This window comes from Xiphias gladius, chromosome 1, assembly GCF_016859285.1.
Source record: "Xiphias gladius isolate SHS-SW01 ecotype Sanya breed wild chromosome 1, ASM1685928v1, whole genome shotgun sequence".
In the NCBI taxonomy this organism is placed as follows: domain Eukaryota; kingdom Metazoa; phylum Chordata; class Actinopteri; order Istiophoriformes; family Xiphiidae; genus Xiphias; species Xiphias gladius.
In genome coordinates this window covers 13,083,728-13,101,584 of record NC_053400.1, presented here as the reverse complement: position 1 = coordinate 13,101,584, position 17,857 = coordinate 13,083,728, and the positions used below count along the sequence as shown (strand labels likewise).

Here is a 17,857-nt window from a genome sequence, read left to right as displayed (position 1 = left end):
TGCTGCCAGCAGCTGTCAGAAATGCTGTAACACACACATAAGAGTACAATAACAAAATTGACACGGTATGCTTGCAAACACTCACTGACACAAATACAGTATGCAGTACCACAACTGTATTATTATAGCACATTGTATGGCTAAATAATGAACCTCTGATTGAGCTTTTCATGCTTGTTTGAATTCTGACTGCACTGGGCCCAAATGATGTCACTTTTGTGATGTGTGTTTGCCAATATAGCTATAAATAGGTACGAGGAGCACAGCCGGCAGTTGAGTCTCATAATGGTTCAGATACACAACCACAATAACTACGGAGATATATTTGAATAGGATTACAGATTATGTTTCACCTCTTTATGTTGCTCATAGCAACACTCCCCATCAGGGTGCACAGCTTCAACACATGAGATATGTGGCTGACTGACAAATGTGATGACAGAGATGTGAGGGACTGATTGTCTGCCAACTGTGATGACAACAGGTATCCAAATTTACTCTCAGTATCCTTTTTTTAGGTGCACCTTCCCATCCTGCTTCAGAAAGTGTGTCATGTATAAATAAAATGTGCAGTAAGACTGTGAGAGGTGGAGATACTGACTGATCAAGACGTGATTTAAGTGTTTGATGAATCGTTTCTAGCATGGCTGCTCTTCTAATATTTTTGCACATTATAGTTTCTATATTTTCCCATGAATTTTTTAATACATAAATCAATTAAAGTGTATGAACAAACAAAACAACCAATTAGCTGCAGGTTTGTGTAAAAAAAAAAGATTGTTGAGCGTTGATGAGAGTTGATGAAATTGATGAGACAAATCACAGGAAAAACGCAGGAGTGATTCAAGGCAGGTCAACTTATGCTGGCAATACTTCAGGACAACACCGTAGTAAGAAGGAGGTCATATCAGACACACTACTCATATATCACTGTAGGGTGAAGATCTTGTCAGCGGGCCACACCAAGATGAAGAAAGACTATAAAACAGAAACACTATGGAACTAGAAATATATCCATATTGGTAAAGAATGTGGCTTTGAGAATCATTTGAATGCAGCATACTGTGTCAAAATGTTATTACTATCTTAATGTCCATAGTCTATTAGGGTCTTTTTTTTTTTTAAAAAGGAGCAGAATGGTTCAGCTGATTTGCATCGGATCTCACAGTATGTCATATACATCCAAAAGTTGTTGTGTACTGCTCCAAGAAGTCATTACTGTGACAAGGACCGCTCAGAAAATGCTTCTGGTCAATGACACTTAAGATAACCAATAAACACAGATTCAAATGTAGTTTGTTGTGTTTTTGATTGGAGCTCTGTCCATCTTGTATTCTAATGACAACAACATTTCGGCCTAAAGACAATTCCAGGACAGTTCTAGGACGCTGACTTTAGTTTATCCAGATGTTGTACACATGCCCCAGATGTCAACTTTTTGAAGACTTTTTTAACAAGGTTAAATGGCATATTCAATGTTTAAACCGTGGCTGAAAACCTGCTGAAACATTGGGACATTTTGGAAATCTGCATGAACCAAGATCTCTGTGGAAGCTTTTCAGCTCCTCGCTAAATTAATTCAGTAAAGGTATAATGTTAATAGTCACCAGTGATTAATGAGGTCTGATAGACATCTATAGAGCAAAGGAGTAATGGTCCACCAACACTGACCTTTGAAATTGATTTGACCTCAATGTATTTTACTATAAGTATCTAAACCGATGTTTTTCATGTCACTTAATTATGTAGTTTAATTAACTAAACACTTATTTTTTCAAATGCTCTCTCTCCTCTTCCATGTTAGCTTATGTGCTACAAGTCAAAGTTGAGATGGAACTGGAGATCCAGCAGTGTGAGAAGACCAAGGCTGTGAGAGAGGAGCAGCTGGAGCGTCTCACTCAGATCTGCCAGGAACAGGCTGTGAGTACCAAAACACGTTAGATTTAACCTTTCAGCCAGGCTGCCTTTCCCCACATACATCCACAAAATTAGATTGTTAGATTACAGGAAGAGAAAAAAAGAAATTTAGTACAACTAGTCAGAAAAGAGGGTTATTTTTTTTGTCAAGAGCCATGATATAGGTATTCATGCACCCGTGCCTACCAACAACCTGCACTGGGTTCTGGATGAGGACTTAGACACAAGTTGTGCATTTAGCAATATTTTGAAAAAATACATACAGTAAATAGCATATGGTTGGAAAGGGGGAAGGGGATCATGCTGTTATTAAAGTTTCCATCTGCTGGTTTCTATTTTATACTATTTTCAACTTTGGGAATCTGGTCGCTCGGAATCTCCAAACTGTCCTCAACCTCAGTTCAACATTATGGGAAAAATTACCTCAAAAATTTTTCAGACATATTTTAACCCAAAGAATGGGTGTGTAATACTCAAAAGACAACTAAATAGAATACAACTTTAAAGTCGGCTTAGACGAATCCACACATAATTACTGTAGGCTACTGTGTGTCACTAATAAAACTGTTGCAATCCAGTAGTGGAAGTTTCTCACTCACTGCTTTGTATTCAATTTATAGTTAATTTGTGGTCATATCACCATCTAGCCTTTGAAACAAAAAGCCAAAACTGTCTGTAGATGTGTAATGGTGAATGGTTTACTACAGTAATGGCCACTTAGGAAACTGTCACTTCACCTATCACCAGAGGAGGGCAGCAATACCTCACAAACAGCTCCAATCTTTCCACACATTTCATCACGGTTCCTCAGAGCACATGAACTGATGATACCAAAGGTGAAAATGCAGAGTGCAATAAATAAATACGTAAAAAAAATAAGACTGAAAATAAAAACAAGATTAAGTGCAGGTCTGAGACCAGACATAAATAATGAATATGTTCATAAATAAATGATCATAAAGGAAATGATCAGATCCTTCCAAAAGTACTTGTTAATAAAATTGTTGGCAACATATTTCTGGTTAGTCTTTTAATGTACACTTTAGGTGACACCTTATCCTGTGGCTTCATATATGAGCAAAGTCAAAATGTGATTTGACTGAGGGTATATTTCGAATACAGGTTTCAGTTGGAACAAGAGTAACAGTATTTGCCCCCTGCCTGTAAAATGTGTATTTTTTTCTACTTTCTTTTTCTATATGCACTTCTGCTATGGTTTCTTGTCAGTGCATTGTGTGCTCAAGGCCAAAAATTTTGAAATCACTATGGAGAGACATCATTGCTGTACATAAGAAAAGCATACACTAATACTGAAAAACAGTTCAGCAGTAATTAACATTGATATTCTGTAATATGACCTGTTAAGACAAGAGACAATATAAACATAGATTTCAATATGGACAACTTAAGCCATCTCTAGGAAATGTGTTGGTCTGTGATGAATTTCTTGCATATCTGAGACGGTGTCACAGGTCCACATTACTGTATCTCTATAATGCATTTTCATCCCAGAGCTTCTTGGATGAGAGGTGAGACATATTTGAGTATCTACAACAAAAGTGCCCTTAATTCAACCCTTCTTGAATAACCATGAACTGGATGACTGAGACTCTCAAACAATGTCTTTTACTCTTCAGATTGTGTAAATCTAAAGCCATTCAGATATTTTGACTGTGAAAAAGAGAAATGCATATTACTGTCTATGTTCATTGAGTGGAAATTTATGCAGTTCACTTTCTTTTCCCCCCTTTTTCCTTCTCCCCATATTTGTCCCACCTTTTCACCTCATCATGTATATTTGTCACTCTGTGCTTCCTTGTTATCTCTTTTCCCGCCCCCTTCTGTTTTCCCTCTCCTTTTGCTTCCCACCTGTCTTTTCTTTCCTTTCTTCTGCACCCTTCTATTCATCTCTCTCCTCAAACTCCTCAACTGCCCTTTTTCAAATCCCTTTTTAATTTCCGTGTTCATTCACAATTCCGACCGTCTGCTTTTCTCACTTTTTCGATGCACATGCATACAAACATACAACTCCACCATCTCCAGTTTGAGATCAGGCAGCTCAGGGCCCATCTGGCCCAGCAGGACCTGGACCTTGCAGCAGAACGTGAAGCAGCCATGCAGATCCACCATGTATGGGGCAAACAGGGCAGGAGTTTTCAGGTTGTAGAAGGCTTGACTCCTGGGGAGTCTGATGATGAGGGTGGCCAGAGAAACCCCAGGGAGCCCCATAGCACTGCAGGTATAGTATGGTTTCTAAAGCAGTGGTTTTGTGAACTGGGTTGAAGTTACTGGAAATTAAACTGATAATATCACATGAGTTGGTTGCAAAAGATAATTTCACAAACTGAAAATAGACAAAAGCCTACGGCATTAAAATTATAGCTAATACAAAACCTGCTAGGTGCAGTGTTTGCTCGAAAAAGCAGCACGACAAACCAGGAGAGAGGTGCAGCATAAAGTATGTACATAATTATGTGGAACAAAAAGTCTCGGAGTAACATCAGGTGAACTGGATGCCAGAGCAGTGTACAGTTAATCTGAAGCAGTAGCCCTCGAGCATCTTCAAGGCCAAGCTCTTAGCCCCTCCATGCTCACACACAACACCCATCTGACCGCAGGCGCTCTGGGATCAATATGAAGGGCAAAAAAGCTTTTAGGATCTGGTGAATCCTGGAGAAAACAAGCATGTTCCCCGACACTACGTCAGCCTGCACGAGCTTCTGTCATGCCCCAACTATCTCTCTTACCGCCCCCCTTGTGGCGCGGCCAGCCAAGCCAGCCCAGACCACTTGGGCTATTTCAGGTACAGAGTGCTCTGTGAATTGGGCCTTGTTAGGAGGGAGTGGGCTCCTGTCAACATCTGTTCCCCTTCACCTGCAAACCACAATAGGGCAACAGGAGGCTCCACAGCGGCCACAAAATTACCCCAAGGGCATAGTGGGAAATCTGGCTCTCAGAAACAAGTGGGGCTTTTTACAGAAACATGGTCACTGGGATGAGCACTTAGGCCACGGGGCTTAAGGCAAGTCAAGTCAACTCAAATCAAGTGAAGTGTATTTGTATTGCCTAGAACTGCACACAGTGTCTCAATTGGCTTCTCTCCCTCTCACCTGCAGAGAGCCACCAGACAATCAAGGACTCTTATCAAAGCACTGGCCTTTATGAGAATGACTGTCTCACGAGATTGGTGGTTTTGCCACCTCAAAGTACCAAACCGTGTAGATTTAAAGAACATCCAGTGGCAATCAGAGTTAATCAATGAGCCAGTGGAGTTTTCTCTCAGATGCTGAGAAAGGATCGTAGCGACAGAGCACTCAGTACTGCATCGGTACAGTAACAATAGAAGAGATTTACTGTAACAAAGACAGATAGGAATGTTTGGTTGGAAGGAACATTTCAAGTTACCCTCCTGTATCTGTGAAACTGTCTAAACAAAATTTGAAATGTATGGTGTTAGACTAAGAGTCTGCAGCTATGCTGACAGGTCTGTGAGGCTTTACTAGAGCGGTGTTTTGAGCTGAATGCTAACGTCAGCCTAATAACATGCTCACAATGACATCGTAACACGTAGATGTTAAGCGAGTATAACGTTAAACATGTTCATCATACTAGTTTAGCATGTTAGCATGCTACAATTAGCTAACTAGCACTAAACACAAAGTACAGGTGAGCCTGATAAGGCAAAAACTGACTCATAAACCAAGTTTTGCACAAACTGAAATTTTGACCTGATGATGGCACTAGATGAAAAGTCAGGGAGTTGCCAGAGTGGTTAGAATTCATTCTTCATGGACCATGCTCCAAATACCTCTAATGATATTCTCTTGTGGGATTTTCCTGCCCAAGTTCACAGCAATCAGAATTGCATAAAGGGAAGCTCCTTTGTAACCCTTGGTGCCCCAGACCGCAGGGCATCTCCCCAGCCAGAGAATCCCTTTTCCTTCGACATTTTGCCTCTGTTTGAGATGTTTCCGTCCAGACCAAAGTCCAGATAGACCGACCTAGAGACTAACACTAGCATCCCTAGAGCCATACTGTTAATGTGGCTAAAAAGCCTGTGTGGTACATATAGGCTCTACAGTAAATCTCCCAAACCATGAAGCTTTTCTGTTATCAATTCAAAGTCTATTTCTTTTTTTCCTTCTTCGCTTAATCTACTTTATCAGTTGCTGCAGTGGTTGCTAATCTTCCTGGGGACTACTCTCATACTACTACCTAGAACTAATACCTCATCCATAAAAATTATAGTTTATATTTGAACTAAAAGAACCTCAACATGTCACCTCTCCTTTTCCACAGACAGATGACAGCCTGGTAACTGACTGTCACAGACAGAAGAGGAGAGCCTTTTATGTATGCTGGACAGCCAATTCTTTTTTCTCAAGACTCATGTGTTATTAATTGTGGAATGATTGTCTCAGTCTTGTTTTAGTGAGTGCAATGCTTCCTCTCCAGGGGTGGCTTAGGGATTAATATTTTAAACTGAAAAATAAATGAAATTACCCATCAGAGTCTGCAGCATGTCCCGGGGGACGGGTGCTAGCACTCAGGGTACTCTGGGTTCGCACTCAGCCAGCGGACAGTGAGCTCAAGACCAATCAAGCGAACAGAAAAGCAGAGCAGATCACAGCCAGTCACCACGCACACTGAGGCCTGCTAGACTGGAGGGATCAGAGCCTGAACAAAGAGGTCCCTCTCTCTATCATTCTCCCCCATTTCTCTCATCCCTGAAACCAACCCCACCCTGCCCCTGTCCCAGTTTATTTCTGGTGCTTTAGGGTGCAACTAATGTACAGTGTACGAGGGTGTGATCCTAACCACTTACCTATGAATCACCTGTGGCCTGGGGCAGAAGTCATCTCTGTCAATATTATGTTGTAAACATAAGAGATATTTTCCATTTGGACTAGTTTGTGCTGTTAACAATGAAATGGACCAAAGTACCTACAGAGAAAAAGGCGCAATTCCAATTACAGTCACCGAGTCAGTTACACTATATTTCACCCTGATTTGAATGGTTACCTCCTGCTATCTAATTACAGTTTCTTGTGCTTTCTGTTTTCATACTAGATATAATAATATAGATGTAAATCCAAAGAGTATTTGATATATTTTTTTACTTTATGTATGTGTAATCCAACATGTAAACAATCAGACAGTGCAATCAAAACTGTGAAAACAATACTAATTACGATGACAACAGGCATATTTTGCATATTTTTGTACAGTTTAGAAAAGTAATTGGGTAGAAGAGCTTACAAAACATTACAGGACAGGGCAAACAATACAAATTGCATAGTGTAGATCGGTGGGTCTGTAAATACATAAATTTTATTGTGTGGATGTTTTTGTCTTTGGTCATAAAGTGGTGGTGCAGACGAAACAGAGGAATCAGAGATGGAAGTACCATGTTTTTATCAGACTTTGAATAATTAGAAGAGACAATGAAGGGTTTGTGATGTATAATGGAATGTCAGCTGCAGACAAGTTTATTTTACATGACTGATAACTGAGATAACATTCATTGATTGAGCCCATGGAGGCAGCCAGAAGTTCAATGACGAATGGCAACATTAATGGACATAGTGGGCATCCTTGTACTTCTTTGTAGATATGAAGGAAGAATGTATTGTAAAGAGAATAATCTGAATATCGGTTTGTTGTTGTTGCTAATATAAATTCTTCATAATTCTGTCACATACTAAACAGAGTATTAGTAGTAGCAGAGTAATAGTAGATGATGATACGTTAACATTAAAAACTGTAAATAAGCACAGAGGTGAGGGGTGCTTTTGGAAGTAAAAAAAAGAGAGCTAGAAATATAAAGATATATATTTTTAAAAAACTTACAAAAACATATTGATATTTTTTGTCAGAAGTTTTTTAGCTGACATAATAATAATAATGATCATCTTATCATTTTGTTTATATCAAAATATATCATTTTTCTATCATTTTTCATTTTTAACTCAGATCCAGTTGTGCATGATGACATGAACAACTACATCAGCCAATACTACAGTGAAGCAAGCAGGGGTAAGGGACTATGAACACTGTGAACAAGACATTACTATACACCACTTCATATACGTATAAATTAGTAGAAGTCCTTTTGAGTGATTTTTTCAGGCTGCTAAGGCATAGCTTATTGAACAAAACTTCTTAGATTTGGCTGCGTATAAAATGCAGATACCTGTTGTACTAGCCTTGCAGAAGATTTAACGAGAGCTTCAAGTCTTGGTAAATATTTAAATATAAGCACCAAACAAATTTAGACTGGCATTAACCAGACAAAAACCTTTGTTCTTTACTTATACAGTGGCCTTTGTTTGATGTTATTCGTCGCTCTAAATTTACTGTAACATGTAGTTAAAAGAAGCAAACTTGTTGAGTAAATGTCTCAGACCTATCTTATGCTGTCTCAGCAGCATAAGTCAGTCACAGGTTATAAAGTCTTTGTCCATATGGCTGACACAGCACATTGCTGTGTCCTTTCCCTTTGAGTGTGTTGATGTGTGTTGTCCGACTTTGTCTAAATGTATACAATGTCTTTGAAGATGCTGGGGCCTCTGGCTTAGGCACTCGGATCATCACCATGGCAGCCATAGATGTTCACCTCCCCACCAATACAAATCCTATTCAGTCAAACCCGATGCTTGCGATGGAGCGGGTGGGCAGTGCTGTAAGTGACACCTCCACCAGCATATTACGGTCCAGTGGCAGCCTGACGGCCCGGCCCCACAGCCTGAGTAGCCACACCCCAGCATCATCTATGACAGACTGCAGCAGCGGCACAGCTCAGGACCTCAGTCTGAGCTACAGCTCTCATCGCTGCTGCCCTCCTTCCTTCTCAGGCCAAGACCCCTGCAGGGACCCCAGCATGGTGGTGCAGGAACTACTCTCCTCCCTCTCTGAGGACTCCTGCCTTGCTCAAAAGGGCCTGGCAGTGGACCCTGTCAACCTTAAGCTTCCCAGCCCTACAGGCTCCGAAAAGGCCAGCCCTGAGCTGGACAACAGAATAAACATCTACAACCGCAGGAACCAAGAGGAGAGGCGTGGCCGGGGAAGGGGTTGTGTGCTGTTGCAGACCAAGCCGCTGATCCACCTGCAGGGCAGCACCACTGAGCCATCCCTGGAGGAGAAGTACCGGCTCCTCGGACCAGCTGACACACCTCTGGGGCACATGCCTGATATATAAACTACATTTACACAGAAACAGAAAGTTTTTTCCCTTTTAACTGCCACCGTGTTTGGCATATATCTGAACTCTTGTGGCAGGTCGAACCTCACGTGAGGGACGACGGATTTTTCTGTTGCTGTGTAAATCCACTCTTACCCAATCCAGACCAAGCTTGAGCCTTTGCTTCCAGCTAACACTGATGCTCCTTAACTTGACGTGTTCAGAAGTCAATAGTAGAAATGACAATAAGAACTCTTAGGCCCTTTGCCATACTGTCCAACCTCCCCTGTTCCTCAATGATGGATTTTTAACAGCAGAAATGCCCTGAAATAGCACAAAAAAGACAATAACATCCCAGTTCTGGGGAGACTAATGTGTTCTTGGACACATTTTTCATCAGGAATTCTCACTTGGAGTAGGTCCTAAATACACTGAACTTTACATGAATTAAAACCAGCAAGGGGCCATTCAAGCCTATACTGAACAAAAATGTAAATGCTGAACAGTGTTGCAAACCAAGAAACCATTCTCTGCAGTAAAAAGGAGTGTTTTTTAATCGCACTTTTCTTGTTATTCTGTTTTTTTTTAATTTGTATTAACAACAACTCATGCTGTCTTTGTTCAAACAGCCACAGGGTACATAAGACTGGCCTCACTATTCAAACAGCCAATTTTCTTTTCTACCTTTGGCTTTGTATTCTACTCGTTTCTGTTTGTTTGAAACCATGGAACATCAAAATTTATTGAATAGCATTTTTGTTTCAGTAGGGTATATGTGTATGGATGAAATCAAAAGGTTAGTGACTGGATTCTTCAAATAATACTAGACTGGAGTGCTTGTAGCATGAACCTTTAAAAGATATGTGCCCTAAATGGCAAGCAAATTCTTTGCACTTTAATGTTTACAGACACTTTTGTAAACTTGATATGGAGGAAGTTATTGCCAAATGCAGGTGTTGTCATTTGAATGAAAATAGCAAAAATAAAAGTTAGTATTTCCTTAACTGCTCCTAGTTTACTGACTTTTGTTAGTATGTGATTTTAACGGCTTTAAAGCTGTACCAATGATGCTGTAGCAGGATCCAGAGCACACTTTGAAACATGTGACCCAGTGAGGTACACCGGGTGGGCTCTTAACAAATGTTTGTTCTCTTGGGCTCATTGTTATACAGCACACTGTACAACATTATTTCATCATCATCTCCTTATTTGCATGTGATTTTGAAAAATCTAAATTATTTAAGGTTATTAACATTAGAAAACCTGTCACAGCAACCGCTAATTGGTCAAGTCATTGTGAGTGTGTCATGAGAAGAATCGGTCCCCTAATTACCCTCTCATATCATTAATTCAGAAGATAAACTGCTGTACCATTTTGTTGCTTGTCAAATGTATACAAGTATCCAGAGAATGTTTTAATTGTTAATAACTCTTACAGCTGCAATTAGTCTATCAGCACAAGTGTTTTCAGTTTTGAGTATTGAGGACTTAATTTGCAGAATTGCTGAGGAGTGTTTATAACAGCCTTGTTTTATTCATTTGTAAACCACACAGTACACATATGGGTCTAAGGGGACTATCACACATAATGTGGTACATAAAAGAATACTATTAGTTTATAGGAATTCTGTCTATAGCTCTTGGAGACACAAAACTGAACACTCATCCTCTGTAAATTTTTTCAGCCTTTCAATGACGATGACTGACTCTGTGGAGTGTAGACCTATGATTTGAAATATTACACCAAACTACACCATTTGATAATAGTTAGTGCAGCACAAAAACTGCATCTCAATCCCCATCCCGCCAATGTGCTATCTGTCAATGTCCCCCGTTCTGCCAGGGACATTATTATTTCTTTTTCTGGCAAGCATAGCGGGTGTATTTACACTGATAAGGCGCAGCGCAGCCTCTTCTCTCATTTATGGGTATGGGAGCCAGGGATGTGTCCATCTGAGACATAATCAGTGGTGACATATAGAGAGGATATTGAAAATAGGAAATTAAGAGGTTTACAAAAAGGAAGCAGCATATGGAAGCCATAAGAGGGGCTATAAGAAAAGAAAAGTTCAAACATATGTATACAATTTGACTATGCAGCCCTCTGCAGATTCACATTTAAATTTTCTCTCTGTTTTGCTGTTGAATTCATCTCATATTTGTATGAAAACATGATATCTGCCGACTATTGCGTCTAAACTACTCCAAACCCCTCTTGGGTTATGCATCTAAGTGACATTGGTCCCTTATCCATCATAGCTTCCCTTATCACAAGTGAATGCTGATGGCCAACAGCCAATACTGGAGGCCTCTTGTGTAAAGATGCTGGAAACTGTTTTACTCACAGATAAACTGGGACACGTGAAAACTTGGCTAAATGACAGTAAGATGAACTAATCTAGAATGTTCTTTGATAAAACAAGAATCAGATATGATTTGATTTCAACATGGACCAGCAATACATTACTGATCTTGTGAGGCTTAAAACCGTGTGGGATCTAAAGCAACCAGGTGCCATCCCCAGTCTATGAGACGACCATGACGTACAGTAGGTGGTTTTTTTGGGAAACAGTCTTCTCTCAGATTCTGTACTATCATAATAAATAAGAGAAAACGTTAAGGCAAAATGAACTATTTTGTTTCAAGCAATAGTTTTATTAGAAATGCACTTGTTCCTAATAGGATGTTCTTGTTAATATTTAAATTAGTTAAATTCAAGTTAGACTAATGATCACTTGTTCAAAGCTTGGGTCATCTCTAGAACAACACAAAAATAGAATAGATTAAAATAAAACCTAGATTAGAGTTATTCCAAACAATGCAGAGACTTGTTTGCTGTTTGAAGCTGGTATGTAGCAGGTATGCCAGCTGATTGCTCTGGCATAAATAGCGCTGAGCGGAATCCAAAAGTTGGTAACAGCAAATACTTCTCTTGTCGCTGTTTGCAGTTACTCAACAAAGTTGTTTTGTCGTTTTCAGCAGCCGACTGTGTTATGGGTCATTTGAAATGAGCCGACATGTAAGTTGATAACCCGGGTCTGCAACCTGCTTGCAAATACTAGACAACACACACATCAATCTAGTTTACAAAAACAACAATGCCTATCGCATGCCATGGAACAAGTAAATAAATAATGATCTGCTTGGCTGTCGACACACACAAAGGACTCATGTTGAATATTGGTGCCAGACACTGGCTAAGCCTCTATCTGTCACAGCTGCCCTGGTATTAGTGTCTGAAGTGGAGGTGCTTTGCCTCTAATCTAAACCCCTTCCAGCTCAACCAGCCATGAAAAAGATGGGATAACTCATAAGGTTCAACTTCCAGCTCTGCCCTGAGCAACACAGCTCAGTGATGAAGATAAATTATTTGTACGTGCAAGGCATCTGTCAGGAAGTAAATTTTGCCAATAACTGTGTCAAAACATTTGATGCCAAATGCATTTTTTTCTTACAACTAAAGGGTAAATGAAAGGTGTGCCTAAATGATTCATATTTGTCAATATGTATCATACCAGGTCAGACTGAGTTAAGTGTTGAATTTTGACAGGTGGGGACACTGAGCAGACCTTTAGGAGACATGCTAGGAAGTAAATTGCTTTTGGGACCTCTCTATTGAAACCAGAGGTGCGGTCCCTGTCACACTCAGTGGAAGCTGAGTGAATTAACAGTGACCATTAGTCACTTAATAATTGAAATGTTTTAATAATGGCACAGAGGGAGTCACTTTAACCGCATTAACATTACATGATCATTGTTTTCCTTCTCATTAACAGAGGGAAACCGATGACCTCCGTGATAAGATTTACATCTACGGACTCATAGGTGCAATAAGATAATGACTTCCTTCCTACCTTCTTAACAATATATAAATCACTGTATAACAGCGTTACTGCCGTTATAAAAACAAATCTAGGAAAAAATCTTTTTAGTTATTTAAATTATTGAAGTTACACCTTAATATTTACAGACCGACTTTGTTAAATTTTTTTCCAATTCACATAAAACCATTTTTGTAGACAATTCACTCATAAAAATGCACAGAAGTCCCTGTTTGGTGGTCATTCTAGGATTATGTGCTCTAAAATACAGTCCTATCTTTTCTGTAAGGGCTGTGCAGATCAACACTTAGGTTTTAAATGCCACTATGAATTAAATATGCTGTTTTTTTTTATTATTTGCTGTATCTTATTGTATTTTAAGCCAATATACCTATGAGCAGGAATAATAATCTGTGTCAACATACACCCTTATAACACCTCCCCACCTTGAAAAGATTAGCCACCAAGCCGTAGACAGCCACTTGGAAGATGATCGTCTTTGGGTCTTTGTTGACGGTGACAATTGTGTGAAAAGAAACAACACTCCTCTGACTGATGTTGAACAAAAAGGTGTGACAAATTTGTGGAATAAAATATTCCAAATACTACTCGCGAGATGGAATAGAGTCTAGAAAACCAGGCATTGCGATGGAAACTTAACTACTGGAAAATCTAGTATGATCTTGCCATTAAAATGAGCTGGTATTAATATAGAGCATATAATGTTTTTCATTTTCTGTGCAAGAGGCATTTACTGATTCATGTTAACAACGCCAAAGCAGTCTTGTTTATCAGCGTGATTTCTTCTCAAGTGCTTGGAAGAGATTGTGAGCACAGCCCTATGGCACCAAACAGCTGGGCAAAATGTTAAAAAAGGGTCAGTCTCATTGAGAACCAATAGATGTGGGGGGTGCGACTGCATTACTGCTGCGGTCTGACAGATTCAGAACACGTCTCACACAGGACACTCTTCCAAGAGGCTCTGAAGCAGGAGAAAAATACAAATAAATTATACATCATTCTTTAAAAAGCTTCTCAGGTTCTCTTTTTGAAACATACTACTTAAGTGCACGGGATCCAGCGGTTCGTCTGGTGGAAGAAATCCACTCAGGAGACTGTTTTTTTTTTTTCAAATTTACATACAACAGTTTTCTTCTGGTACCCTACCCTCAGATGCTTGTTATGCTTCTTGGGTAAAAGTGGGTCACTGACAGAAAAAAGAGAACTGGAAACAAGACCCACTGAGGTGACCAAGCTCAATCACTTCAGTACTCTTGAGATATGATATTAATTATTTAAAAAGTATGTAGTAAATTTAAATCAAATTTTTAATATGCTAATAATGGGAACCCTAACAAACTATGAACAGAAATAAAGTCAGAAACAAAATCTTGAGTTTGAGTTGCCTTGTGTAAATTTCTTTGGGTTTCTATATGCTTCCCTGAAGGAAACAAAGAAAAGAAAAAGAAAAGTGATCATTTCTCTTGTTGCTCCTGCATATGTTATAAGTAATCGGAGGAAGAGGTAAGCTCGTTAGTCATGTGATAAACATGAGGACACAACTGACTTGGTCCTCAGGGAGATGGGACACTACATCAGTCTGCGCTCCAAACAACTGAATAAAATAATCTAACGAACATCAAAATTAATTCAGCAATCCAACGAATAAGGATGTAGTTATGCATGACTTGCTACATGAAGGCTAAATTAGCAAACATTTTTCAGTAAAAGCACAACTCTTCAGGGAAATGTTTGCCACAAACGCAACATTTTTTTGAACGCCTTCTGAAGCCACTTACAGTATAGATTCAAATTCAATCTCCATCTTCTTGAACAAATGCATAAAAATCCTGACCACACCACATATTTAGAGTAAACTGCATGCATTGTTTTAAGACACAAGCGCTTGTTTAGTCAGTGAACACGAATGATTTACACTAATCCTTATTCCAAATGTGAGGAAATAGATCCTGTTTTACTTCCTCTCTGACTGACAAGGGTTGTTTATTGTTCCAAAACACAAACTTTTTGAATTAAATAACAGTTTTTTATTTGTGAAAAGCTTATGCTATATTTATAGTGGAATATACTGTATGAATATTTATGAGGGAACCTAAAATATGTAGGTAGACTATAAAAATGCACTTACTGTGAGTTCTGTTTTTTTTTTTTTACTTATCCCTCTGTCTTTCATTCGAGCCAGCTGCTGAATTAGTCCTGAGATGCAGACTCCAATGCAGTCTGCATCTTAGGAAATTGTAGAAATATTAATAGAAAATAATTGCTTCAATAGCAATAAGAGATTCATTAACATTTTAAATTAGTCATCAAGAATCACAAAATGTTGGAGTATGTAATGAATCCATCAAAAATGTAATCTCAGTTGACAAGCATTCCTACCCTGAAATTTGTCATAAGAAAAGGGGCTGTCTGACAACTTATAACACTGATTTTGTTACCAATGAGTGCTTTTCTTCAAACTGAGTACAGGGTGGCGGGCTGGTAAACTGCTATTTTCTATTTTCTCCATACTTTTTTTTATCTTTCCTAAAATCCTAGATAGCCTTCTCCTTCCCAAGTGGTTTGCAGCACAACACACCAGATGTCCTGCAGTGTCTCCGGCCACCTGACACTGACATCAGCCGTCCAGAATCTGGTAGCTTTCAACTTAGTCTGACTCTGTAGCCTTGGCTAAATCCCAATCACTGTCCCGTCCAGAGCTTGGGGTGTCTGCCAGCGCGTGCTGGGGCCTTGCAACATTTCCATCTGGCCTCTGGGGAGGCGCACATCAATTGCTCTCAGCTAAATGCACTCACATATGAATATTTCAGTACAATTTAATGTTTCAGCTACAACCCCAAAGGAGCAGAGCATCAATTTGTGAACACAGTTCTCCTGGAGTTAAAAGCCAGGCCGGATAATACAGTATGAAAGGCACTGTCAATCTAGAGGGCTTTTTTTTCCGCTTTAGAGAAAGAAAAAAATAGAAAAGCACATCCCTTTGCCTTCAGAATCCAGCTGCATACAAACAGCTTTCCAAAGTTTCCTCTGGAAAGAAGCCGACTGAGGCGGCAGCAAGCAGCTTTCGGTTCACCAGAGTCACCACTCGATTTTTCCAAGCTTGGTCAGCTTTCCTTGAGCGCTGGCTTTCTGCCATTTGGGCCCCACATGCTCACACACACTCACACGGGCGCAAACACACACACAGCTGGTGGTGGGAGTGGGTCAGGGAGTCGTGCACCTGCTGTCCTGTTAATAAAATACCCTGAAGTGATGCTGAAACCTCTTCCTTCACACAGAAAGGCTTCCCTCAGGTGTGAGAACATGAGTGCTTTACAAAACAGGCTGATTGTGACACAACTGAGTTAATCAGTTGTGGAAGAAGACTAAAGCCTGGACTGCTGTACGCATTATGTTAAATTACCCAACTCATGTTTGTGGTGTACAGCCAAGTCTACGATCAATGCTTTGTCTTTAGGTAAAGCCGCAACTAACGATTATTATCCTTGTCAATTAATTTGCAGATTCTTTTTCTCAATCAATCAATTACATTTTTGGTCTGTAAAATGTCCACAAAATAGGGAAAAATTCTGTCATAGTTTCACAGAGCTATAAGTAATATATTTAGACGGCTGGTTTTCTACCACCAAAAGTCCGAAACTCAAATATATTTCGGATTCAATCACATAAGATAAAAAAAACAAAGATAAAAATCCCAACATATGAGATTTGCTTGAAAAATGACCGAAAAGGATAAAACAATTATCAATATAGTTGCCTATTAATTTTCAGTGGTTTCAGCTCTACTTTAAGGAAATAAAAACCAAAAGAATAAAGTTTTAAATAAATTAATGAATTAATTTCTCGTGAAAAGACACTGTATGAGTTTTTTAATTCATAAGTTAAAATGGCTTTAACAAGTTGGTAGATAAAATAACAGGAAGAAGCTGCATCAAATCCAAACAACTGCAGCACTCTTTTAGATTGCATCAGATACATAACAGAACATAAGATGTCCCCGTTATTTTTTCCTAATCCCTGAAACACACAAAAACGATTGATTTTTCCCTCAAATCATGTTAAATGTGAAACAGTTATGGCAAAAACTAGTAAACGGTAATAAATATAAACGTGTTAACAGTAAAACCTTTTAAAACTGAATTATGGATATTTTTCGTTTTTCTTTCTTTATGGACCAATTGTTTCAGTGCGTGCAGAGACACTAAGTGATAGCATTGTTTTGACTGGTCCAAAGAGAGATGCTTCTTTCCTCCTTTAAGTGACACAGCCTCTTGTTACAGCTACACATAAGCAACAAGACTGCCGCTTTGTGCTAATGAGAGCGGCTGATAATAAAAAACAAAATGTGCATTTGTAAAATAAAACATGCGGCTGACAGTTACACTAATAAGGCGATAATGGCAGTGGTTCTTCAGCCCAACAATGCAGAACTGCCCTGAGGCACCAATCAAAAATTAATCCTAATTATCATGTGAATACTGCATTAACTCAGAAGAATTATGAATTATAAATCTGCAACATGGTTCCCCTCTCAGAACGGCCTCGCTTGCATGAGGGTGGGATTTTTTTTTTCTCGCTGAGGCATTTTTGAGCACCTCTCCCAAAATGAATAACTGTGCATGCAGGCATACCATCACTATTGTGATATATAAAACCTATTTTTAGAATGCAATATACTGCATTTACGTCTTAACAGTGCTACTTGAACTTTTTTGCCTTTAAGTCATTATAAAGTGATTTGAGGAGATATCTGTTTACACGTTTTTAATATCTTATAACCTGAGTGCTTATATTAATTTCACTTTTGGCTGACTCTGGACATAAAGAGTGGAAAGCACTTAAAGCCAAATGTGCTATTGGTTCTGATAAATCATTTACAGCTCTAAACTATTAACTACATTGCGGAAACTTCAAATGT

At 39.2% G+C, this 17,857-nt stretch overlaps 1 protein-coding gene across 2 annotated transcripts in view; it reads left to right on the top strand.

The window, feature by feature from the left end:
* Positions 1-9,219, top strand: part of LOC120792664 (transmembrane protein 266-like) — a 46,778-nt gene extending 37,559 nt beyond the window's left edge. For both annotated transcript variants that reach the window (XM_040131896.1, XM_040131905.1), the window contains exons 8-11: positions 1,805-1,920; positions 3,961-4,156; positions 7,891-7,953; positions 8,475-9,219. In XM_040131896.1, the coding sequence (XP_039987830.1) occupies positions 1,805-1,920; positions 3,961-4,156; positions 7,891-7,953; positions 8,475-9,115 (1,016 nt within the window). In that variant the 3' untranslated portion in view covers positions 9,116-9,219. The remainder of the gene's footprint in view (positions 1-1,804; positions 1,921-3,960; positions 4,157-7,890; positions 7,954-8,474) is intronic.
* The last annotated feature ends 8,638 nt before the right edge of the window (positions 9,220-17,857 follow it).